This window comes from Mastacembelus armatus, chromosome 3 (assembly GCF_900324485.2).
Source record: "Mastacembelus armatus chromosome 3, fMasArm1.2, whole genome shotgun sequence".
Lineage (NCBI taxonomy): Eukaryota > Metazoa > Chordata > Actinopteri > Synbranchiformes > Mastacembelidae > Mastacembelus > Mastacembelus armatus.
Genome location: NC_046635.1, coordinates 2,656,465 through 2,681,783, shown reverse-complemented (window position 1 = coordinate 2,681,783; position 25,319 = coordinate 2,656,465). Strand labels below are relative to the sequence as shown.

At 40.0% G+C, this 25,319-nt stretch overlaps 1 protein-coding gene across 1 annotated transcript; it reads right to left on the bottom strand.

Annotated features, from left to right (window-relative positions):
* Positions 1-96: 96 nt before the first annotated feature.
* Positions 97-24,558, bottom strand: bbox1 (butyrobetaine (gamma), 2-oxoglutarate dioxygenase (gamma-butyrobetaine hydroxylase) 1). The gene is made up of 8 exons (XM_026319605.2): positions 24,464-24,558; positions 22,624-23,072; positions 20,244-20,358; positions 5,747-5,945; positions 4,821-4,926; positions 4,435-4,631; positions 3,661-3,827; positions 97-1,616 (listed from the first exon to the last, which is right to left on the bottom strand). The coding sequence occupies exons 2-8, from the start codon at positions 23,014-23,016 to the stop codon at positions 1,456-1,458; spliced, it is 1,338 nt and encodes a 445-aa protein (XP_026175390.1). The 5' UTR covers positions 23,017-23,072; positions 24,464-24,558; the 3' UTR covers positions 97-1,455.
* Between the last annotated feature and the right edge of the window lie 761 nt (positions 24,559-25,319).

Here is a 25,319-nt window from a genome sequence, read left to right as displayed (position 1 = left end):
TTGTTTCAATTTGTTTTATTTCATCAGTTTGTGCAAATGTTAAGTGAAAAAGTTTTTAAAAGTTTGCACAGTACTTTGAATCTCTACACTGGTTTAATTACAATTAATATTTAAGACAAAGGCCTGATAAAATTAAATGTGCAAAATACAAAGGCAAACAAAGCAACAGCTCCAGCTGCCACAGGCTGAACTAATCACTGAGTATTTCTATGTGAGTGTCTGATCTAACGTTTTTACTACAGACAGTATATCCAGTTTGTCTTTGATCTTTTCGGTTTCAGGTAGTGGTTTTACTGGGCTCTTTGGCTCCACAAAAAGCTTTGAAGCTTGCAGAAGAAAAAATGCTATTTGTTTTTACAGTAGTGAAGAAGTCGTCATAGAGAATGTCAAATCTCTGGCAGCTGGAGAATCAATCTAGTTAAAAAACTGGCATTGGGCACATTGTACAGTTTAACAAACATGATTAAAACCTTAAGTGGATATTTAAAGGATCAGTTTAAATACATTACACAAATGTCATTAAAGGGTTGATCAATAAACCCTTTTTTGAAAACGCCTCCCACATCTCACTAATGGGGGTTGCAAATGAAAAACTGCACATGATGCAGCACATTGAGCATGTCACTGAATGTGCTTTACATATTTAAGCTAAAAAGAAAAACTTAACCCTCCCAAAAGAATTAACATCACCAAATTTGGAAATATTTGATGTTAATTAGACAGATGACATATTTCTATCTCCAAGCCTCATCAGATAATGCCACTAAAATAAAGCAGATAAGAAATATATCCTTGTAATTTGGTTGAACTGACCCTTTAAATTTACAAACGTGACACACTCCAGGACATCACATCTTTTACGTAGGCACGGGATAAAACAGTAGAGGTAGGAAGATAATATAGCAGGAGGTAAGAAAACTTGTATGGCATAAACTTGATGTAACTACTGTTAATATCATTCACATAGTAAACCAGGAGTGATTTGAGAGACAGAAGGTGCTAAGTCAAACATTTTACTGGGAATGACACTTTTAAAATCACATTCTCATCATGTGAAAAACCCTGGACAATGTAAAAAACCTTGTAGTTACATACACTTATCTGTCACTAGTCACTATGACTAATCAATCCAAAACCACCTTAAAATGTCAATGTAAGGTGGTTCCTTAGTCTTTGCATTGCAGCGTTGCACTATTGCATGTCTGAAAAGTTGCTATCAATATTTAAACTAGTCTCGCTCAAAACAAAAGCATCCTAAGTAACTATTCCAGTTATGATTTGATTCTCGACTACCTCACAGTCAGAGATTTACGTTTGTCCTGATATTTCACTACCTTTGCCTTCTGTCTCATCAGTGTTTGAAAAGCCACATGTGGCCTAACACGCATTTTTAGCCTCCAGACACTGTTAAGATTCTCTCCAAAGGCTGTGAAAGGTGCCTGTTTAAATGTTAACTCACATGTCGCCACAGACCAACTTGCGGAGTATCCGGAGGCGAGACATGACTTCATCCCAGTCCAGGTAGGCTCCTTCCAAGTGTCTCGGCTTGTCTGGCCTGCTGATGTAGCTCCTCCGTCCATGCAGCAGACGCCAGTTATCGAAGGTCACTACATCGCCTGAAATCACACAAACCCCCAGAAAAAAATTAGTTCTGTGGTGTATTTCCTCTGATTTTAAGAGTTACATTTTGCCATTTGTCTAATTCAAAGGTCAAAGGTTACAACAACACAAACTGCTGCTAGCAGGTGGCAAAAAGTAAAGCTGAGCCTCATACAGGTTTATATAAATAACAGAAGCCTGACAATCTAGCTCTGCAGATTTCAGCAACGTGATCATTCCCAGGTTGAAGACTATAATAATATCAATCTCCAGTCTGACCCACTTGATGTTACTGACCTACTCAAACACGTTATAATCATCCATAATGAGGTCTGTGATGGATTCATGATGACTCCTCTTTCTGAAAACTGGATCTTCCTTGTTCTGCCACACTTCCCTCAGGTGCTGCTCCAAACCCAGGACTCTTTTGAAAGGAGGTGCCGATGTAATTACTTCTCAGAAAATCTCCCCTTCAGTACTCGCTTTGCAAGTGGCTGATGTCCTCATATTTTTCTTCTTTGGGAGTGCTCACTCCATTAGCGCACTGCCACTGCATAGCCACTTCTACTCCAGACGGCCTTAAGAACTCTGCAGAGCTGCTGACAAAGCATGGGCTGTGTTTGCAGATGTCATAGGTGCTGCCATTCAGACCAGGAGCTGTTCAAGTTGTGGTTTTCTTGATCTGAAAGGAACAGAAAGGCTCTTGGGGTTAAAAACCTTCTTTTGGCTCTATAGGAGTGCTGAGGGCATCACAGTCTCTCTGTTCACACTGTGCGTCTGGGTCTTGGAAGGTGCTCCGCAGGTAAGAGTCCGACTTCTCCCTCTTGCCCTGCTCTTAAAGCAGATGTTTCAGCTACTTCTCTCCCTCGGTGTCGAGTCTTTCCACACAGGCGTCATCTTCGTTGTCCCCGTCGACAGTCTCACCTTTACCTGTTGTTTCAAGCATCATAGATTCATGTCCATCAAATATTTGCCATTGAGCTGTCTGACATGCTCTAGGTCACCTGATCCACACAGTCTGGATTTCACTGCTGGGATGAACAGCTTGGACCATGTGCAGGCTCAGAGATGGTTTCCGGCCTTACTCATCCTCCAGCTCACCCACTGTGGTCCTCTCTGGTTCTTACAGATGTACTGAAACTTGTATCCTTAAATCCTTCAGGCTGGGAATCTCTTAGCATTCCTTTGGATTCTCCTTCACAGACGCTCCATTTCGGGTTATTCACTCACTCCATAATTATTAAAAATCACCAACGTTAAGCTGCTTTTCAATGTCCACCTAAGTGCCTATTTTACCTTGGTGAGCTTCCTGTATCAACAGTGTTTGCTGCAAGTCTGATGGCTCAGATTGAAACTACAAAAAGGAGTGAAAATCCTCCTGCAGCCCACTGTATCATCAGCGTTACTTGTAGTTTATAAATGGAAAATGTCTCATGACAGCCCATAATCCCATAGAAAAAAAAAAGGGCTTTTTAAAATTAAATTCAAGATGCTGTAATATCTTCTGAACTGAATGCTTTTAGGGACTTGAGCTATGTCCTTACACATTCCCTGTAAACACATTTTCCTTGAGACGTGGTTATAAGAAATAAGTGTATACTGATCCCTGTATTCGACTTCAAGGACATGCCATCAGGATGGATGCTTTCCAGCATCGAGCCCTGAAATATGGGTAGTGCTGTTGAAATGCTGTCTCCTACCATCCTGATACTATTCAATGTCCTTAATTTCAAATACAATGGCTTTACCTCATCTCTGTCACTTAATGTTATTTAGAGAGGGTTATAACAGACTTAGGTCATATGATTAGGTCTATTGTGACAGAGATGACACTGACACCCTCCGATGTCATGGTGACCTTGATGTTTTTGTACATCGATGTACCTGTTCATGATCCATTTACCAAAAGCCTGTGTGGATCATTTTGACATTGCTACATTTTTCTTTTCCTTTCTTCTGTCTTATTTTCATTACATAACTATCAGTATATTTTATTACCCGATTCAAAACTCTGGGCACAGAAACGTGATTTTACATATTCTTATACTTGTGCACACTCACCTGGCTCCATTTTGTAGGTGACAATGTTCTCTGGTCGGTTCATAATATCCACAAAGGCCTTCAGCGCTCTGTAGAATGGCTGAACCTGGTGTAAGGGGAGGTCCAACACTGAATCTCTGGTGGCGTTGTTGTAGTTTATCCTCGCAACTCGGCCCTCGGCATCGACACTGATCGGAGAAAGGAGTTTTAAGAGTTGAGCTGATTAAGTGATCAACAGAAAAAATAACCACTCACTAGCAGAAGTCCAATGAAAAAGTCATCTGGTTTAATCTCTGTTGGTACAGTATACTGTACATATAAAAAGTTCAGATAATATGAAAACTGATGCCAAAGCCTTTAGTGGTGTCTTCAAATGTCTGTTTTTTTTTTCTGATCAACACAATCAATAGATTTATCAATTCTGAAAGAAATGTTAAAGGTCTTTATCTATTTATTATTAATAAAAATCAGCTTTTCTACAGATCTCATCAGTTTTTTATGTATATATGTCTGAACAGAATGTGAATGGATGAACATTAGGCCTAAATGTGGCTGCTGAACTTTTCAGTCTAACACAATGTGTACTAATATACAGCCATAACACTTTTCTCTAGGGGCCATATAGAGTTAACAGAGTTATAATAACTCTGAACAGCAGATGGCAGTGTCCCTTTTCATATCGCACAAACCAAAACTCACTCACTGTACTACAATATGACAGAATTTTTACCTCACAAAGATTGTGATTGTGTGTATATACGTGACTTATGGAAAATAACATCAATCTCCACTTACTCGATGATGCATTTCTTGGATTGCAGCATGAAGTCACAGTAGTCCGTCCCTGTGTCGGTGAAGTCCACGAGGAGCGAGGTGAGTGTTTTGAATGCCTCTGGGTCTTCTCTCTGCAGCTGCTCCGCCATGTGAAAGCCATCCACCACTTCACTCTCCCCTCCTTCCATGGCCTGGTTGATGCAGTGCAGAAACTGCACCTAAAACAGCCCAACACACATGCAGCACAAATGCTCCTTTTACAACAACAACAACAACAACAACAACAACAACAACAAAAAAAAGCCAACAACTGAAACAAACTTATAAAAGCAGGATATAAGTGACACCATCTCTCTTTAGTGCTCTGTAAAACTTTAAATAGAACATGTAAATTAAATTTCACTCACTCCAGGTGCGAAGTGCAAAGCGGGATAGTCCGTGTGCTGACTGAGCTTTCCTGAAGTGTAGGCCACATTGTTTGCCATGTTTTTGTCCTGGACCTGCCATGTGTGTCTGAGGAAAAAAGATCCATTGATAAACACTGTGTTAATTTCTTGAACTTTGGTTTTAGAAGATCAGCAGTGACAATAAGGCTGCATATAAAAAAAAGGATGAGAGAAACTCTGCAGAGATCCTTTCACAGCAATGCTTAGACTGTAGGCTCTGAAGTAGATACTTCATTGAGATGCAACAGGAGCCAAGCACTAATGAGGTAAAGTTATCTTCCCTCTTCTGTTTGCATGCCTTGTTTGGATGCCCAACTCGTAAAACAGTGTAGTTTCTCTAATGGCAGGCCTTCAGCTTTAGTCTGCAGTCTCTTTACTTCCAGCAGTATGAGCTCATCCACTGGCAGTGGAAAAGATTTACGCTCCAAACCTCTGTTCTGACTGAGTGCACCAGGTAATTCGTCTGGCTTAAAAAACTTGGAATGTTTTTAGGTTGTTTTCCTCCATCTCCGTGCTCAAGTAATCAGCAGTGCAATAAGTCAAAATGAACTCTGGTATGTTGAAAGGTCCAACAGACACTCTCTCAGCTTCTCCATGGATCCAAAATGAATTAAAGCTACAGACAATTGACTATGGACACATTTTCCTAAAGATGAATGTTGTGACAATCCGTCATCAAGACATCGGTCTGCCTTTTTGCTTCTCTGGAAAAGGGATGTAAACAAAAGGTCTTTTGTATGTAACTTTTACTAATAACACTCCCCAGGCTCTGCTTCAAATAAATTATGATCAGTGGAAAATTCAACATTTTGTGGAGAGTCCAATTATTAAACAGTGGCTTGGCTGCAATGACTTGAGCAAAATGAATGAATGTCACACAATCTTACCCGTAGAATGTCAGCCTGAGATAACCAATCCTCTCAGCGAGTCTGGCCACTTGGCCTTGCTCCGCCGGAGCCCCAGTCAGGTAGACGATGCCAACACGACGCAGGGCCAGGAGCCAAGCCAGTGCGGCCTTATCGTCATGCAGGACTTCCTGGTAGTTGGCTGTGGGAACACGCAGTGTGGAGTCCCAGTAATAACGCTCTGAAATGAGAACAAGGACATGGGAGAAATGTCATTTTATTGCAGCAGAGATTTACATACACACTGTGGTTTCGTTTTTGTTTTGTTTTGTTTTTTGTTTGACAAGAAATGTCTGCAGTGAGCCAACATGAAGCTTTTCCACTCGACACAGTGTGTCTTTGTCCTGTCCCGTGGCAGCTCCGTTAAACAAACAAACAAAATGCTATGACCAGAACAGAACTGGTCTGTATCATCGCAGCTTTATCAGATGTTACTTTCATTTTTATCTTCTTGCTTGTTTTCTATAAACCTGTGTTAGCTTGTGCAGTAAAAACCTCCATCTACTTTTCAAACGCACATTCAAACAAACAAATCTTGATGGGTGGCAGAGGATGTTGGCAGTTTTTTTTCCATAGACAGCCATTGGACGCTACTGTAAGGCTGAATTAATCAAGACTCACAATATTTGCACCAAAGACGCCTGGACTGACATTCACCTATTGTTTGGTTCAACAGATAAAAATGGACCTAAACCGTCCCTGTGAGCAGCAGGGATGAGCTGCATCAACACACAGGCATAACCGCTAAGATACATGATTTTCCATGGTGGCGTAAGAAAAGCTGAATAACGTGTGGAAAATGCTCTCTGGTGTGCCATTGGTAAAAGAAATCATGCCAGCAACACACACTTTCAATCAAATAAAACCCATGATCAGTGTGTAGCTGCAATTCTCAGGTACAGTTAGTAAAACTTATTTTAAAAAATATTTTAAAAGTTCCTAATATTAGATGAAAGTAAAAAAAAATATATATATATATGTTTGTTATAAAAATGAAGTTTATTATTGATTCCCTGCTTATCAGAACCATCTCATCCATATATGCTGCAGCTCGCCATCGTGTGCAAAAATCTGCAGACTTAAAGATAAATAGCTCCCTGAGACAATCAGCATGTACTCGTCAGACAGACAGAAGTGGAAAAAAAAAAAATCCTCCCACTGCTCTCCACCCAGCTGGCTCGACTCCTTTTTCCATGCAGTCTCTCTTCAGTGACTTCCACAGAAACAACTGTTAAGTACATCTGCGTGAGAAGGAGCTGTGTTTAACGGAGGAGGCTGTGTACCTGTGTGATGTTTGTGGCTCTGACTCTCATCTCTTTTCAGTACTCAGTAAATGGCTGCATCGCAAAAAGATTACAAGGCTGAAGCTCACAGGTGAGGGACACAGGGTGAGCTTCCTCATCCCTGCACATTATTTAGCATCAGCTGAAGTGTCTAAAACTCTGCAGCCTATGAAGATTCACAGCAACAAAGAGACTTAAACCTGTGCTGTGGAGTTCCAGTGCCTCCAGGCAGAAGGGTACACAGCACTGTGATGTGTACATCAGGCACAAACACAATGATCATCAGGACTTCCACGACCCCTACAAGGTTGTTGTCACACACAATCAGTTTCTGGCTGCACAGTTCAAAGGGTCAGAAACCCTGTTTGTTAAAACATGTCAGGTGGGCGGAGAGCAACAGAGGCTGAGAATGAGAGACCCGGGCAAAGGTCAAACCCGAACGTTACACTTACTCCTGTGAAACTGGACCTGCATGTCTCGTACAGGCACTGCGGTTTTTCAGCTCTGTGGTTAAAGGGTGACGAAGAAGCTACAGTGGTGGTTACAGTGTGAAATGTATATCAACTGTGCAGCTCTGGCTCCAGTTCAGCCCGAATCTCATTTAGAAAAATGATCACGCCTGCTGCTGTCATGTAAGTTCACGCTGCGGCGCCTGGGTCGGACAAAAGAAAATGAGAAATCTGCATGAATATCTGCCTTCTAATCATGTCATCAGTCCCTCACATGTGCTTGTTTTTAACTGCAAAGACTAAGGATCACAAGGAAATTCTCACACTGGTGGCAAATTAAAGAACAAATAAGGGCCTTTGTCACCTGGACCGCTGCAGATTAAAATCAGAGAGTCAGTAGTGGACTTCATTCAAGTAATGCACCTGAATACAGTACAGTACAGAGACACTATATACTAGTTTACATAGTGTATTCCCTGTAATTCTACTCACAGGGAAATATCTGTGCTCTTTACTCCACTGGAATTATGTTCCTTTTCAAAATAAAACGTTAATTAAAATAATAAAAAAAATTGTAAAATGCAGGATATAGTTTTAAGTAAGTACCTTGACCATAAAATGCTGCATAATCCTGTATTTTAATTCATAATAAAAAGTGAGACTGAACAATCTGCCTAATTCATATTACTTCTTTTTTTGGTACATATGTACATTTAAATTATGATACTTTAATATTTGGCATTCAATATCTTCCGTATTTTCTGGACTATAAGTTGCACCAGAGTCTAAGTCGCAAAAACAGCCTTGTTGAACAGAAAAAAAACATATATAAGTCACTTTGGTGTGTAAGTCACATTTCTAATTATACTAATTATAGTCTAAATTAGCCTATGAAGAACAACAAGCAGAGGTGCATTAGGAAATTCATACATCCGTGTCCAGTAATATTAAACAACTGCACCAACATCAGGGTGGGGGGAGATGAAACGGCGTCTCCTCCTCCTCTTTCAGGTTGTCTGAATGCCGACACTGACTACTTGACAAAAATCACTGTAAATATACACATATAAGTCGTAGGACAAGCCAGAAGAGTAAAAAAAAGTGTGACTTATAGTCCAGAAAATACGGTAAATGTCACTAGAGTATCTACGTGCGGCACAACACTAAAGTTCATCTGCAAACAGATGTGACTCATCCTAAACCTTTAACTTATTTTTTAAAAGTTCACCTTGTCAAAATGAAATGATGTGCAAGTCAATGTTCTCAAAATTTATAGCTGCCTTGTCAGTAGCAGAGCAAGAACACAAAATTCAATCAGAGTGACGGTATGAAACAGAAAGGAATGGCAAACATTGTCCAAATCAAATCAAATTATACAATATTACATCAAAGAACTGAGTCACAGGGCATCATGTCAGTCCTGTTTGGCTCAAGATTTCCATCAATCTCACACCTGATATTCACTCTAGTGCAACAGCGTGCGAACAGTGGGCTTTTTGCAGATTTCCTGCTTTGTAAATGTGTTTAGGAAAGGAAACAAGCAGCACAGCGGAACGTGTGGGAGGTGGGGGTGTGTGAATACTTTCGGAAGCATCTGTATCTATGCATGTGGAATTGATAACAGAGCTTGAGAGCTTGACATAATTTTACAATTGCCTGAACTAATGTGCATGTGATGATGTTAGTGACATAATTCTTAAATACTCTGGAATATAAGGCCATTCAACTTAGAAGAAACTATGGTTTCATCAATACACATGGAGTTCAAACTGTAGACAGCTGTTACTTCATCCATCCATTATCTACACCCACTTAGCTCCAATTGATGCTATTATGTAGAAATGACTAGATGTTATGGAAGTCACTAATGTTCATATTACCGATCATTTGAAAATTCAACAGTGATAGTAATGGAGAAAATGACCACATGTAAAGTTTTCACCCAATTCCACCGTTTCTCTTAGCACCGTCTGATGGTTTTACAGCCAACAACTGCACCGTTCAGCTGTACACCCACACTGTTGTCATCTGGACTAGGAAGCTGTTTTCAGCAATAAAGCTATAAAACCTGAACAGCAGACAAGCTGAGTTATTGACTAGTTGGTGAACATGAACAATGCAATTAACAGCCAAAGACCAAAAATCAAAACTAGAAGAATGCAAACACATTAGTCAGTAAAAAAATATTAGCATGCAGGAAGTCCAATTTCCATCTCAGGCACCCTGGACTCAATGTGGAATCAAATCGTTTAACAGCACTAATTGGATTTATTACTTTGCTATTTACCAAATGGTCTTATAAAGCTCTACTCAGCATCTTTCCAAAGAATAAAACAGACAAGGTGTGTAGGTGGTTTTGCCATATATGACTGATCTTTCTCTTTGTAAAACAAACCCTCAAACATCCAAAAAAAAGAAAACATGCTAAGAAATGCTAAGCTAACAAAGTAGTTCCTTTCAGTAAGGTAGGGGGCACAAAGTGTCGTTCTCTTCTTTCTTCTTCAGTGACTGCCTTTCAGTAACTACTACAGTGAAACGGAGTCAATGAACACACTTCAGGTTGACTAAAGTAACGTGAGCATTGACGATTATTACTGACGAAAGCATTGTGTCTCCTTGCTGCTCTCCATGATCCTCTGGTGTTTAAAGATGCAGAGCAGCAGCTACTTTTCATTTCTCTTATTCTTAATAATAATCTAACAATTAATGATAAATAAAATGATGATAAATAATGATTTAATGATAAAAAAAGGCACATTGACAGGTGCAAAAGCACAGATGTGGTTTTACATTGTAGAGCAAAGGCCACAGATAGACAACCTCTATAACCGTCACTGCAAAATATCCATAGAAATATTAAGTGTTTGTTTTGTGTGTTTATCGCCACAGGCAGAGAAGAAACATGGATTAGTAATGGAAAATACTGCCCCCATACTAAAACCTCTTGATCCATAAGAAACACTGACTTTGCTTTGTTTTGTTGCTGACATCTGCTCCAATCTCCTGCCAGAAACAAAAGCAAAGCATGTGGCACACAGGCACAAACACAAACACTGGTGTCACAAACATTAGCTCCGCTTTTCCACAATATACAAAATAAATGTCTCAAAAAATGTATTTTTTTTCCCCAAAATTCATTACTATTGCATTCATCAGCATCCAGATATTCATGCTCGAACCCAATAATCGTATTTCTCTATAACTGCTTCTTGTACACATAAACAATTGTTTGATAACAAGCTAATCATATCAAGTTTTTAGTATGTTAATACAGTATGTCAGTGTTGTTTTCACAGCATGTTTCCTGTGCCAATAAAATGTTGTTGTTGCATCATGTTTGTGTCTGCCTGTCCAATGTGAATTTAAACATTCACTGGGTCTGTTTTGTCCTTAATCAGAACCTGCTCTACTATATCTACATGTGTTTGTACTGGGCAGATAGTCCACATTCAATTTTTAGATTTTTTTTTTTTTTTTTTTTTTTTTTTTGCTAAAAACATCTTGCTGCTGTAGCCACAACTGGCACGAGTGAGAGTAAACCAAAGTGGTAAAGATGTGGGCCAGAAAACCAAAAGAGTTCGTTGAAAGATCCTATAAATCTCTGTACTGCTGAGATGAACTGTAGAGCCAGGTGATAATTACCTGTGGTTTCATTATTACAACTTTCAGTTGCAAGTAGTTATCTGATCCTTTTAAAGTATAAAAACTATTGGAAACGAGCTGCCTCAACTAAAGGACAGGGATACTGAAAAACAGGCTAATCAGGGACTGTGGTGATTAATGTCTTGAGACTGTGCTGTTAAGGCACTAAAAAGAAAAAAACTGAAATGAAAAATGTAGAAAGCAAAAGTAAAGTCAAGAATGCGGATGAGTGTTAACTGTTTTGCAGAGCCAAACCCTTGATTGTACTGTAAGGTCCAAATCAAGCTGGGTGCACAGTGTTCTGAGTCGTACCGGTGTGCAAAGCTCAACACTCGTATCCACCAGAGGCAAATTTATCACAGTTGTCTTTTTTTCTTCTGGAAAGGCCCGTGTCCACAGAGCCAAATCTGAAATCAGCCCAGCTCACTCGTGCATAGTTTCCAGCAGTGGTTGATAGATACTGTGTCGAAATTAGCAAGTGTGTTTATTTTAAGTATTTGTGTGCTTAAAAAAACAACAGAAAGGAGCTTCAGACTGAGACAGCCTTAAGTTTTGGCTGTGTGCTCGTTTGTGTAAAATCACTGGGTATTTCACAGGAAGGACTGTACTGGCATGTGCTTGAAGGGACACCACTGACAGCCTGACAAGATAGTATATGTGCATAATCCCCTCCCCTGCTTCCCTCTTGGTCATGGTCTGCTACAGTGGCTTTTCCAGATGAGGAAACCTGAAGCCACGGCTCCTGTGGCTGTCAGGCAGCTCATGGCAGTTTGGCTCCACCATCACTGTGCTCTGTTTAAGCTCGGAGAGCTGTGTCACTTTCCTCTGCAGCTGGGAGTGCCTTCAAAGCCCTGCTCGAATCACTGCCGTTATCCACAGCATTTGTTTTGACTTGGTCAAGTTTTATCGCAGAGCTCATATCGGCTCAATTCAATGGGCCGTCTGTGGAATGTGGCGCTGAGGGCACAGAGCCAGAAGGGCATAAACAAAGTTTTTAGAAAAAAAAGGGGGGATTTAAAATGATCTGTGTTACTGTTTACTAAAAGCACATGTTACAGATTTCTCTAAAATAAAATGATTGCCTTATTTCAGATGCAAACTGATATCACACTCTTGGATACTAATTTATCTTAATGATGTCTCAGTATCAATAAAGCCAGTGGTGAAATGTCACGAAGTACTGCCCTGATGTACTTGTTCTTTCTTTCCTGAGTCTTTCAGTTTCATATGTGTTCTATACATTTATACTACTACTCTACCGCGACTCTCAGTGAAGCACTATCTATTTTACAGCTGCAGCTACTTTAGTTATGAGTTTCTTGATTAAATTTGAAGTTGATTAACTTTCTACATACACATTTTTTCACATAAAACTAAGTAATCCTATAAGATGTATTACAGTTAGTATAGCATTACTGTTACAGGGGAGTAAAATGCATATGAATAACGCAGGCTCTGTGTCTTTCTTTTGGGGGGGCGGGATGTGGCCTTAGCGAGGTTGGCAGCTCCACCAAATGAATGGTCGCAGAAACACTGATTTCTAAAGCTCTTTGGGTTCCCAGAAACAATGAGCACCTCAATACTCATGAAATGGAAGATGTTTGGTACCACCAGGGCCTTCCTAGAGTTGGCTGTGTGGCCAAACTGAGCTACCCAGGAAGAAGGACTTTGGACACAGAAGTGACCAAGAACCCAGTGGTCGCTTTAAGATAGCTTAGAAGTGGAAGGACGATCATCTCAGCAGCACTCCATCAATCAGGTCTTTATGGCACAGTAGCTAAGTGGAACACAAGGCATATGAGGGACTACACAGAGTTTGCATTTACACAAGTCAAAGCATAAGGAAAAATATTTTCTGGTCCGAGGAGACAAAAATTTGGACAGAACTCAACACTATGTCTGCAGAACAACCTGTATTACTCATAATCTCACTAGTTCCATCCCCACAACACTGAAGCAGCTCAGTCCTTGAGTGTCCTAGTCAAAGGTCACACTTCAATCCCACAGAACATTTGTGGGGAGACCTGAACATGGCAGCCCAGAGATGCTTTGTATCCAATCTGATGGAATTTGAGAGGATCTGCCATGAAAAATAGGATTAGTCCCCCTAAATCCAGGTGTACAAAGCTTGGTGACACTCACAAAACATTTCAAGATGTAATTGCTGTCGAAGCAGCTTATACTGTACAAAGTGCTGAATACTTCATAAATGTGATATTGCTGCTTAACTAACATCATATCTGGCAGCATGTTTGCTATTTATTATAAGAAGTGCATTTATTTTCCATTACAGGTCAAAACAGTATTTGCCACAAAAAGTTAATTTTAAGACCTTCATTGTTTCAACAAAACACTGAAGTAACTAAAGAAGCTGGCCAAGCTTTACTTGTAAGAAAAGGTCAAAACAGGCAAAGGAGGCTCTAATAAAATGATTTATATTGTGAACAGTTTCCAGCTAATAATTAACATGTATGTTTGTTAGTGTGTTTTTTTTCCCCCCACAGCGTACGTAATGTATGCTGTGCTGCAAAAACCTCACACTACTCCCCACTAATTTGACAAACCAACCTTTATTTATGAAGCAGACCTGAATGACAGGGTAAGCAGGGAAGCCAAACGTTGCATTCCCACTTTGGTGGAGACAGAGTTAGCAGTGTTTTCTTGCTGAAGAGCTGCAGGCTCTCCAAGCACACTAATCCAAATTCAACTCCTTATCCATTATCAAGTTTAGGTTCATAAATTCTACTGAGCCTTGTGGCAGTTTGTCAATTAGTGAGAGGTCTGGTTTGCCAATAAAATAAAACAAAATAGATATCCAATCACCAAGCAATCCACATGATGTAAAGGTGGTAACTAAAAAAAAAAAAAAAAAAGCAATAAAAAAGGATTTAACCCAAATGATGCCATGAAGAAATGAACTAAAACAGTAAAAACATATTGTTGTAAATCATGTAACACATGATAAGTACAAGGTTTAGGATAACCCCTATTATTTCTGACACTAAGTTCCTGAGTGTAAATTGATGCAGCACAATGATAAAAGGCTTATTTGGACAAATGAAAACACTTAAGTTGTGGCTTACAACTTGGATTCCTCAAATTCCTTTCAGGCTGATAACACAGCATGTCCATCTGTATGAGATCACATGTTTGGAAAATCTGTCTGCAAAAACTGTAAATGATGTGTAAAGTGAGGGTCAGGCCTGGAAGACCATACAAGTTTTTCCATTGCTGGACCCCCAGAGCTATGTTTCCAGGATCTTTCCTCTCAACAGAGAGGCGACGACACAGAGGGCTAAATTCAGACCAGACGGCAAAGAAGAGACATCAGCCAGAAAGGGAACTGACAAATCTGCTGCTACTTGGCTGAGTAACAGACTTAATGAAGAAAAATCCAAACTCAAGTCTGTTTAGGAGAGCGTCACACACATCAGTGAGGAAGTTTATGATAATGTCACAATTTAAACTTAATACTGATCGACTTAAACTAAGGATTCTGACGCAAAGTGCTCAACGTCCGACATTTTCATCTGCACCAGAAGCTGTAGATCAACTCTGATGAACAATTACACTTCAAGTATACACTGCTGGGAAATATTTTCCACCGTGTATGTAGGGCATGTATGGCCTTTGTCAGATTTTTGACAGCCGTCTTCTAGCAGATCTATTGCTAGATTAAGACCAGATATTTGAGATATGGTGATGCGCAGGGGATTTTCTGACAGACAATCCACAGTTTAAGGTTTGAAATTGTTCACATTTTGGCTGCAAACAGTAACTAGGGATGTTTTGGCAGGCCTGGGAAGCTATAATAATGACAACAGCTGTTGAGACATCTCATTACATCTTTAGTGTCATCACTGTTTTTTGTCACTCAAAAAATGTTCCTACAATAAATTTCAGAACATTTACACAAAATGTGTAAGACACAGATAAGTTAGATACAGATAGATACAGATATGAATAGATATTTTGTCACTTTTTGTGTTCATGCATTGATTGGGTTTTTCTTGTGTTGCGAGCTTTTATTTAAAAATAAAATTGGCCATTTACAGCTGTGTTCTAACTATGTGACTGCGCTCAATAAAAGATAGAGGACGAGGCTAAATCTATACCCATTTCCCAAATGCGATGATACTACCTGGAAATCGCCTTAAATTTCCCTCTAGTTTACAGTTTGAGCTGTGATATTTCACTTCTTATGGCTGACAACAATGGATTCTGGCCAAAGGACGGCAAAGGATATATCAATTATGGGATGAGACTTTGAAATGTGATAGGCCTATTCTGAAATATTCAGTCCACAAATAAAGGTGTCTGAGTCTTTAGGTCCTCAACTGGGACACCACATGTGTGTCTAGTCCTCATGGGATAATAGTTTAAGTGTCAGCCATGTTGTGGTGAGTATGTGGCATTACTCATTCTTAAAAAAAAAAAAAAATTTAAAAAACCCTGATGGAGGCCATGTGCTGAAATCAGTTAGCTGAATAAAATGTACGCTGTGTTGCCGAATTATCTTCCACAACATTTATGAACACTATTCAATTCCTGCCCTAAAATATTACACATTGAGCCTTTGAGTCAAAGGATATGCAAATGTTAAGACAGTAAGAAGACAATAATCCTTATTAAGACTATATATCAATTTAATCAGAAATACAGAGCTCATATTTTCTATGTTTAGGTTGAGTAGTAATACCCAATTTTTCAGACAAACCTGCAGTTTGTCAACTCTGCTTTCAATCCATTACTAAAATTTTAAATTAGTAATTAACTGAACAAACAAGCTCTTATATTTCTCAACTCCACATATCCAAAATACAGTCTGAGAAAGAGAAGCCAACGACTGGTGCTTACTTCCATTAGTACAACTGGTACGCGGTTATTCTGAGTGATCACAGCAAATGACTCAAGTTGCCACAAAAAGGACATGCCTTTATGCTCTGCTCAAAGCAATTCAAAAAGTTCAACGGATTAAGAGAAGAAGAGATCATGGAAAGAAGATTTGACTACATCGTCAAAACATCAAGTGAGTTGTTGGATAAGTACTAAAACAAATCTAAGAGCCATGTGTTTAGGTATATTTTTGCTTTTGCCATCTTTTAAATACCAGTGACACTGACAATTAGTCGTGAGCAGTAAACCAACTATATAAACATGACAAGCGCAAAATGAGAGGCCTGAGATGACGATATGGCTCAAATGTAAAAGGCATCTGGCATGTGTTGGAACAAATCACTGACAGATTTATCAGTGAAAGGACAGAGCCATTGCAGATAAGGATGTGACTGACACAAGCCTTTGGTGCTCCTGGTAGCAATTCAGCCTCATAACTGTCCATCAAGAGATGTGAAAAGGTTTCACGTGCACATGCCAGCAAGAAAAAGACACGTGAGAACTGCAAAGGTCCTGAACACATGTATGAATGAGATGTAAGATGTGACGAAGAAGTCTGATGATAACGCATATGTTTGGCAACCTGCCGGTTTGCTGCCTATTTCAACATTACCAGTACCAGGTGGTCCATGAAGACGTTCGTCTGGGGAAACACGGTACAGTACAGTATACATTATTGGATGTAATGAAAACCAAACTCTTAGATAAACATTGCACAAATTCCAATTCTGGCCCAATGATCGCATTAGATGAAAAGTCAGCATGTCATCTGTTTTTACAAAGAACACGGATGTCGGCACAGAATTGCATTGTCGTTCCTCTGATGTTATGACATTTCACTCTGAAGCACAAATGTCAACATGTGGTATCATTTGAGGAAAAGTCATGGGATCAGCAACGGCCTTTGATTTACTGTTTTTCCGGCACAGTGAACTACCAAATGTGTCACAATCACATGCGATGCTGGTAAAATTAAAAAAGCTGATTGCAAGAGTCCAAACAATAACAATTATACATCGGAAGATAATGCTTTAGAATGAAAATGTCTGCGAGAGCTCTCAGACACGAGGCAGAGTTTAAATTCCTGGTTACATGTACCTTCAGGTTCAGGGGTTTGTTCATTCCCAAGGACGGAAACACTGACAACAGTGAGAGTGTTTGCTTAGAACATGCAGATCTTTTCTTGACCCTCACTAAATCATTTTTCCATATGGCAGAGGTAGAAGGGAGTCTGAATGAGACTCTCACATCTGTATAAACGAGAACATTTATACAGTTGTCAGCATTCACATACTGTAATGCACGTAATGCACGTCTATTCATTTTTTTCTGAAATCAATGTGCGACAACAATGAAGTAAAGATGCTGACAAATCACATGTGCACCCAATACACATGGTAGAAAATAAAGACCTACATGAAGAACTGAATGGAGATTAATGGTGTGTGGAAATCCATTTAATGGCAGAATTTACTATTTGAGAATGATAAAAACAGGAATTTGCTCAACTGCATCCTAAAATTAACCTGATCATTTGTCTTCTTCATACAAAACTGTTCTAAAATGTGTGAGAAACATAAAACACTAGAAGAATCCTATATTTTGGACTGCACCAAACACAGATATTACGTTTCATTTAAAATTTACCCTTGAATAGTATTAGTTCCATGTCTTGCTCCAAAAAGAGCTGCTGCTGGACTACATACTGTGGTTTGAGTTGCACAACTCCATAGAAACGGTAAAAGCAGAAGAAAAAAACATTACTTCAGACATGAACAAAGAAGGTATAGCACTGGCTGAATAATATCCCCAGAGCTCCAATTATCATATTGACCTCACTGTGTCCTGAGTGCGCTACGCTTTCACTGTTGAGAACACTTTAACAGGCAGACCTGGGCCTGTAAAATCTAGATGCACTGCATGACAAAAGAAACAAATTCAAACTGTGGACTATACTTCAGTGAGGTAACATCATGTAGGCGGTGAATGCTGCTCATCATCTATCTTTTGAGAGTGTAGACCTTTCCAGTATTTTTTGGTGCAAGGAATTTCAGGCTGCCACTCAGGAGGAAATAATTAAACCCAGAGAGAGAGAGAGAGAGGGAGAGAGGGAGAGAGGGAGAGAGGGAGAGAGGGAGAGAGAGAGACAGAGACAGACAGACAGAGAGAGAGAGCGAGAAACAGAGAGCGAGAGACAGAGAGAGAGCGAGAGACAGAGAGAGCGAGAGACAGAGAGAGAGAGAGAGAGACAGAGAGAGCGAGAGACAGAGAGAGAGCGAGAGAGAGACAGAGAGAGAGAGAGACAGAGAGAGAGTGAGACAGAGACAGAGACAAAGAGAAAGAGAGTGTGTGAGTGTGTGAGTGTGTGTGTGTGTGTGTGTGTGTGTGTGTGTGTCCACATGTCATCTTTTATTGTGCTTTGGTGTATGAGCTCAGCAGTGTCTTCAAGAAGTGCTCCTGGCACTGAGCTGAGAGTAGTTGAAAAGATCTACACTACAAAATGTCTGTAAATTGCTATGAGGGAGATCTGTTTACATTTCCACATGAAATGAGACAGAGACACACACACACACACACACACACACACACACACATAACCTTAATCAGTCTGGAACAGAGCAGGAGCCGCTCAGCCCTGTGGGTCCTTCAGGACCACGTGTGTGTACACAAACCGACTACAGTTCAGCCCCCAACCCCCCTTCAATGAAGTGCTGCTACCTTGTTCCACAGCTGAACTTTCTCCTCTGCTGTCTGGCAGACTGTAAAGCACACTGGGCCATTGTAAATGTGCTGTAAAATGACTTCTCTTTCCAGTCTTTAGAAAAACCTCCTTCCTTAAACACACTTTCATGTTACTGAGAAATAAATACGTGGGAAGAAGAGTCTAAATCATGGGCACTTTTTTTTTTTCATCCAGAAAAGTTTAACAGCGTAAGAGTCATTTTAATTTAACAGCTACACACACATCACAGAGCTGCTGCTTAATTACATAATGGAGGTGAACACGCACTTTGTTCACTCACACACACACACTCAAATCCACTTTACCTATTATCTTTAAAACCAAAATGCAGGCTGCTTATTTGTACGATGCCTCTCCTTGACAATTAATTGGCTAACAAACCTAATTTAGACAATTTTTATGTCCTTTAGAGGTAAGGCTTACTGTCGTCTGCAGAATCTTTTGGAAAACATACATCCGACAAAAACACACCAATTAATAGATGAGATAATGAAAACAACGCCTGAAACTATGAGTGACACAAAAAACACAGAACAAAATCACAAACTACACTTCGTCATTTTACACTAATGTCAGGGTGAAATTCACTTTAGCTAAGTAACCTTAATATACCCTTTCTTTACCTAAGAATAGGTATAGATACCAGAAAACATAGATCATACAGTGGAATATCAAAATGACTACGTTGCTCTCTAATACTCTGCCATTCTGCCAAACCAGAAAATCTTACACTCATAATGAACTAAGAACAGGAATTAAATGTTATGCAAGAAACTACACAATTATTTACAATGTCGATATCTGTCAGAGTACTGAGAACCAGAATGGGATACTTGGATTTAACACACAGCTTTTGGATGTTGGTCTGAGAAATTAGTATATATTTTGGGATTTTATTGTTAAAGCCAAACATGTGGATTCAATGTAAAACTTGACATTCATATGGTAGAGGGTCACAGAATAGAAGGTGGTATCCATGACAAGGTTCACTGGGCCTGTTATTTATATATATATAAAAACATACACTCAGTGGCCACTTTTTAGGTACACCTAGTTAAAACTAAGTGACTCTAATAAAACAGTCCTGCAATAAATCCTCTGTTCGTGAAGCTGATAATCAGTTTTTGTTTTAACTGTTTCAGTGTTTGGAGACTGTAATTTGTGCTGCTGTTGAACTGTTTTTCATTTTACATGATGTAAGGACTGATTGATTAAGGACAATCTGATCAACACAAATTCAATGTTTAGAAAAATAATATATAACTGAGGCCTGTTTATAAACACGGAGCAGTGTGGCAATCTCCAGCTGTGATGCTGTATTGGATACACGCTTGGCTAAAGCGAACTGACATGGTCTCATGGAAAAACCTTAAAGGCAGTGATCCCTAGTGCCAATTTATGACAAAAAAGTTCTGAAATACAAAGTTCTACAATAAAATTAAAATGACAAGTAACACTCGACTCACCGTTGAGGAAAAGCTCTTCTTGCAGTGCTTGTCTGGCAGCAGGAGAGAAACAGCGTTTCTTCAGCCACTCTGAGTCAAACACACTACTGTGCTGGTCGGGCCACACAACCGACACCTGTTGAAAGACCAAAAGCATATTGAGCCCAGCTGAGTTCCTAATTTTTCAACCATCCCTTTAAAAGGTTAAGCTTAGAAGCCTTAGGCTATCCACTATATCCATGTGGTACAGGATACATTACAAGAAACACTGAAACATTAAAGGTGCAATGCATAAAATGTGAAAGATCACAGAATGCAACCTTTTGAGCACCTGTCATACCCCACCCCACCCATAGATATGTGAATAGAGGGTACGGTGCCCATCACCTTTAAAACAAAACGCAATTCCCTGTTTAGAGCCTTTAGTGTTTGGTTTGTCTGTTCTGGGCTATTGTAGAAACATAATGGCCCAACATGGCTGTCTCCATGAAAGGAGACCTGCTCCCTATAAAGATTTCAATGGCTCATTCTAAGATTAAGAAAATGCAACATATTTATAAATACTATGTTCTATTTAGATCGCTCAAAATATTTCACATTGAACCATTAATCAGCAAAAGCAAACAACATTCAGTATCTTGGCAGCGCTGTCATGTGAAAGTAGTCCGTTTATAGCCATTTTGCATGTCAGACAAAATCCTCTAAAACACGTGATTCCTTTAAAGGTCAGAATAATGATGTGCTTTTTAATGTCGATTAGATTGTATAAGACCACAGCACTTAACACTGAGGCTTCACAGCAAGAAGTTTCAACCTTGGGGCCTTTCTGTGTGGAGTTTGCAAGTTCTCCCAGTGTCTGTGTGGGCAGTGTAGTGTAATCTGATAAAGGGCTGCACCTAACAATTGTTCTCATAACCGATTAATCTGATGATTATTTTCCTGATTAACAAATGAATTGTTTGGACTGTGAAGCATTAGAAAAATGTGTGTTAATGTCAGTAAAAGCATTTTCTACAGCCCAAGGCCTCACCACCTACAACAGCAAATAAGGCGTAACAGTTATATTGTGTCACTGTGATCACCACATACAAACATTTCCAACACACCAGTTTAAAGCCCCCCCAACAAAAAAAGTAAAACATTTAAAAAACAGTCCTCTACAATGTATTGCAAAAAAGAAAAAGCCCAATGGATCTCACCAGTGAGGCAAGTCTTGTCTCACAGTAAGGTCCACAGCAAAGAGTTCCCTTTTTAAAATCCTTTTACACCCTGGTAGAAAGTGCACTTTTGATGGGAAGTCTTCCCAGGTTTCTTGATGGGACTTTAAGATCTTCCCAAAAACTTCCCAAACACCCTCCACGATTCCTCTTCTCTCCCAAAATTTTCTTCCTTTTGTTTTTTTTTTTCTCACTTCCTGCTTCCAGGTGGAAGCCACAGTAGCCCCACCCCTTTTCCTCCCAGGCAGACTCTTAAAGAACCACTGCTCTTATTTAGTTAATTCGTTTTGCAAATCAACAGCATAAATGTCCATTTCACAGTATTGAGGCTTTTATAAACAATAAAAATAAGCACTCCCTAGAGATGGTTCACCTTGCAAGGGTTTCATTCATTAAACATCTCTATATATGGATGAGCTTAATACATACAGAAAAACAACACCCTATGTGGCAGTGTCACAATATTAGCTTGAAAATTCAACCAACTAATTATCAAAACAGCTACAGTTTAATTTGCTACTGCTCAACTACTCAACCAGGTAATTTCTGCAGAGCTGATGTGATGTATTGGTAACTAGGTTGGATGGTTGCTAAGGGAACTTCATGAATGAACTTTACCATTTCATCCTGTTATTTACATTTGCTCTTGCTGTGGGCGACGAAGTGTCGATACACAACACCAGAATTTCAAACAAGACAAATCTATGGATGCCCAGTGATAAAAGATGGGATGCCACACTGCTTAGACTGATAAGTGCCTGGGAAATTTTGCACTTGGATTTTTGTTAAAACAGTGTTTTATTACATTAACTTCACTGTTTTATCTGAGATTGGTGCAGCACTATTTTTACAGAAAGAACAAGCAGCAGAAGCACTCAGATGGCAGACAGGGTTTAGTTTTTCAACAAAAGCCAAGATTGTTTTCTAACTTATCCACTTATCAAAAAGTGAATGGGAAAGTTAATGTGCCCTAAATGTCTGTTAGTACCACCCAGTGGAATTGTAAAACTGTGCGGAGGAAGTAAACGTTAAACTAAGATGTAGGCTCTATAAAATTTATTGGACATTTACACAGCAATTCTGGGTAATACTGTAAACATTCATCTCAACCGCTTGTTGTAGAAAATCCCATCTGTATTTAAACACTGAAAACAAAAGTCAGGAAGCGGCAGCACCTACAGTACCTTGTTGTCATTGGTGACCTCAACAATGTCGACTCCTGCGTGGATATCAAGATCAGCCATCAGCAGTTTCCGGGCCTGGGCCGACTGCAGCGTGCACAGGGGACACTGGCAGTTGTCTCTCAGCCAGGTAAATGGATACAGACTGTGGCCTCCATCCTCCCACTCCACCTCTATCAGCCTCTCCTCATCCAGAGCCCGGACATGCCTCACTGAATGGCGAGCCACGGGGCGGGAGGCCGACCCCAGTGTATGCTGCCCACGAAGCTGCACTGAAGTTAGACAAGAGGGTAGTAGCCCTGGTGTACGACAAGCCCTCAGTGACTGGCAGACCATGGCAGACGTGCTCCTCTGCAGGGCAGGCAGGGCAAAGCGTGCCAATGTACTCATCCACATTTCTGAACAGTTCTCTCCAGGCAATTATATCACCAGGTCAAAAAGAGCCAGTAATTCTGTAGTTAAGGAGAAAAAGAAACAATAAAAATGAAAAAAGAAGAAAAAAGGGAAAGATACAGCACTTTCACCTTTCATGTGTTAAACAAGGTGAGGATAATAAACTAAACTTACTAAGTTACCAACATTAACCATCCTAAATATACTTATGGCACAATTGTTTATAAATGTATTGTCTGATAATTAAACTGAATATATCACGAGTCAACGTTAGATAGCATAATCCACGAATTAAAATATATATTATGAGCTCAAAGTGATATAATTGTTTTGTTCCACCGACAGTCCAAAAAAAATTGATGATTTAGGAAACAGCTTGAGCACAATCTGGCATCTTTTTGCTAAAAATGTAAAATATTCTACACATCCCAGGGTCCTGTACATGAAGCGATGCAACATCTTCGTCAAATAAATGACCTGTCACAACATGCTGCACAATAAAGTCAGGGCAGTACTCAAGAAATATTATGTTAATGTGCATGAGCCATTTGTCACAGAGATTTGTTGAGCTGTTTCATAATGTAATGTGATGACAAAGGTTCAGGAACCTGGTGGAAGAAGAGCAACTCACACTACCAGTCAAAAGGCTGGAGACTTTCTCATCGAATGCTGTGTTAAAACTCTTGACTGGTAGTATTGATTAGCTGTTTGGTAGATGATTACTTACCACCAGGTAATATGAAAAAACACACTCCCATCAACAAAATCAGGTAAATGATGTACATAAACTCTTTATCTGATTTCATTCCATATCTATAATGTTTTCTTCATCTTGTTTTCTCTGTCTAGAGCCAGTGTTTGGTCTGTCCAAACCCTGTAGAAACATGGCAGCACAACATGGCTGCCTCTGTGAAAGGAGACCTGCTCGCTGTGCAGATTTAAAAGGCTCATTCTAATGAACAGTTGGCATTTTCAGGCTAATGAAAACATATTTATAAACACTATATTACACTTCTGCTAATAAACTACTCCAAATATTACACATTGAACCATGTGAACCTAAATATGACTTCAGACCAATCCCAAGTTTAAGCAGCCATCTCTCATCATAATACCCAAGGACTATAATGTTAAAAAGGCAGGAAACCAGGCGCATGTGTTCCTATCCAGAAACTGCTGAATGTTCCTGATATTTTAGGTCAATATGTTAATAAAATGGTGCATGAATACATTATAGGGGAAACTGCACATGAACCCGCATGACGTGCTAACCAGGAACACCTGCCTCATTACTTCGTGTCGCCTTTCACAAGTTCACTTCAGGCTAAGTTACAGGTCGGTAGCCGAGCTAACTTTAACCAGCTAACGTAGTTACCAGACCAACCCAGCCCATCGCGGCTTTATTGTGCATTACAGCGCTACAAAGGGAAAAGAAGCGAGGAAACGCTACCTGTGTTATTTTGACGACGGCTCCTCTTCACACAAACACCACCAGCTGAGCGAGGCGGAAACTCGGTGAAAGGTCGACGGGCAGCCCGGGTGACGTCATCGCCGCGTTGTGGCGAGGGAGTCCTGAGCCTGCGAAGGGTGTGCGTGCGCGTGCGCGTGCTCGTAAACGACATTCGTGACAAAGCACAGTAGCTACATTATTACGGTTGGTTTGTTTCCTAAATGTAGGAGCATTTCCGGTTTGTTTGAAGCCACGGCTGTGTCTAAAGAGTTTGGCTGCGCAGGTTCATGGCTCATGGTTTTTGTGGGATGACTCAAACAGAGTGTTGTTGGTAATTTAACAATATTAAAGCTGCAGCCTGTCGATGCAAAAGCTCCGTGACCACTGCAGGAACAGTGGTGCTAATGTCAGCATGATAACATGCCCCCCCCCCCCAGTAACAAAGTGCTAACATTCAGCAGTCAGGTAACACGCTCGTGTTTACTCAACACAAAGAACAGCTGCGGACATGTCATAATGAAAGTGATCTAGCTCTGCAGGTATTTTGTTATGAAGGTGCCAAACTTCATTGCAGCTTGTCTCCTAAAGGTCCTCACCATTACTGGAAAAGTCATTCATGCAGTAACTGTATGCAATACAACAGCCCAACCAGTCTATCTTTATAAAGCTCATGGTGTCCACCTGTTCCAGGTAATCAGCAGTGGGTAGCGCAGGGATAGTTGGAAAACAAGCAGGACAGTGGCCCTTGGGGACTTTATTTAGAGACTAGACCATACAAACATGTCCAAACTTTATGGTAATCTGACATTCACATGTCAGCAGGAGTCTGCACCAATCCTATAGGTCTGAGGGACCA